The sequence below is a fragment of the Camellia sinensis genome, chromosome 10 (genome assembly GCF_055761805.1).
Source record: "Camellia sinensis isolate YWXY chromosome 10, ASM5576180v1, whole genome shotgun sequence".
NCBI classification, from domain to species: domain Eukaryota; kingdom Viridiplantae; phylum Streptophyta; class Magnoliopsida; order Ericales; family Theaceae; genus Camellia; species Camellia sinensis.
The window spans coordinates 59,492,211-59,493,402 of record NC_138970.1 but is presented as its reverse complement, the minus strand read 5'-3'; the positions used below and the strand labels follow the sequence as shown (position 1 = coordinate 59,493,402).

The window sequence follows — 1,192 nt, the reverse complement described above, 5'->3', positions numbered from 1 at the left end:
GTAAAATTTAGAGGCCACAGCTATGATTTGCGCTAACACTATATAATATTTTGAGAATTCTGTATAATTATCTTAACACCACAAACAATATTGAAAATTACAGTGATTCCTATGCACATTACACAAAACCATGATAAATTCTCTTTAAAATCTACCCCCCTCTCGCTCTCTCTGTCTCTCTCGATATACATATCTCTTCTAACAATCCTTGATACAATTCATACTCCAAAACCCATATGCAAAATCTGACCCACTCACCAGAAACCACCCCAAATAATGACCTCTGTCTGCATATCAACCTGTGTCAACGATGCCAGAGTCCCTAGCAAAGCCACCTACATGAACCTGGACAAGTGGCCGGAATCTGACGCCGAGTCAGTGAAAACGGCGCCCGGAGGAGGAGAAGGGCGGCACCACCGCCCCACGGTGGTGGAGAGTATCTCATGTAGGCAGCTGTACTTGAAGAGCTACACATTTTCCAGGAAAGAGACTGTGCCTGAGAGGACCAAGAAGTGCTTGGATCGAGCCGGAGAGAGGGTGGTGGCTCGTGGCGGTGAGAGGAGGAGGAGGAGGAAGAGGAAGGCGGTTCGGGGTCAGGGAAGAAAGAGGAGTGTGGTGGTGGTGGTGGTGAGGAGAGTGAAGGAGTTATCGTGCGCCGCTTTGTGTGCTATCTTCCACAAGCTGCTATATTGCACTGCTAGTGTGGATGTTGTGGACCATAGAGAACAGCGAGTGCAGTTGTAGTTGTTGTTTTAAGTTTCATAGTATTTTCCAAAATAAAAAATTGGTATAAAAATGTAATAAATGTAGGATTGTTGTTATATTTATGTTAAGAAATGGGTATTTGTTTTGTTTTTGTTTTTGTTATGTGTGAGGGTGGAGAGAGTTAGAGACAAATGTGGCCAAATGGGTCTTTGTATATCTGCATATGTCTTGGTTTAGCAAAACTTGTGTTACTTCTTGTGTCTTTTCATTCTTGTTTCGTTTTGGTTGGAATCTCTCTAAGAGTATTGGCTGCATATAATTGGTTGGTTCTTCTCGTACCAATCTAATTGGGATTGATAGTTTTTATTATGATACATTTTGCACTCTCCTTCATCTAAATTGATGTATGCTCTCTATTTTGCATTACCTTTGGCTTACTCGTTTACTGTGCGGAGAAAAATCTACCACAATTATTTGAATGGATGAA

The 1,192-nt window shown here is 41.8% G+C and overlaps 1 protein-coding gene across 1 annotated transcript; it reads left to right on the top strand.

Annotated features, from left to right (window-relative positions):
* The first annotated feature begins 276 nt into the window (after positions 1 to 276).
* On the top strand, positions 277 to 744 carry LOC114304649 (uncharacterized). The gene has a single exon (XM_028249792.2). It carries the CDS (start codon positions 277 to 279, stop codon positions 742 to 744), a length of 468 nt encoding a protein of 155 aa, XP_028105593.1.
* The last annotated feature ends 448 nt before the right edge of the window (positions 745 to 1,192 follow it).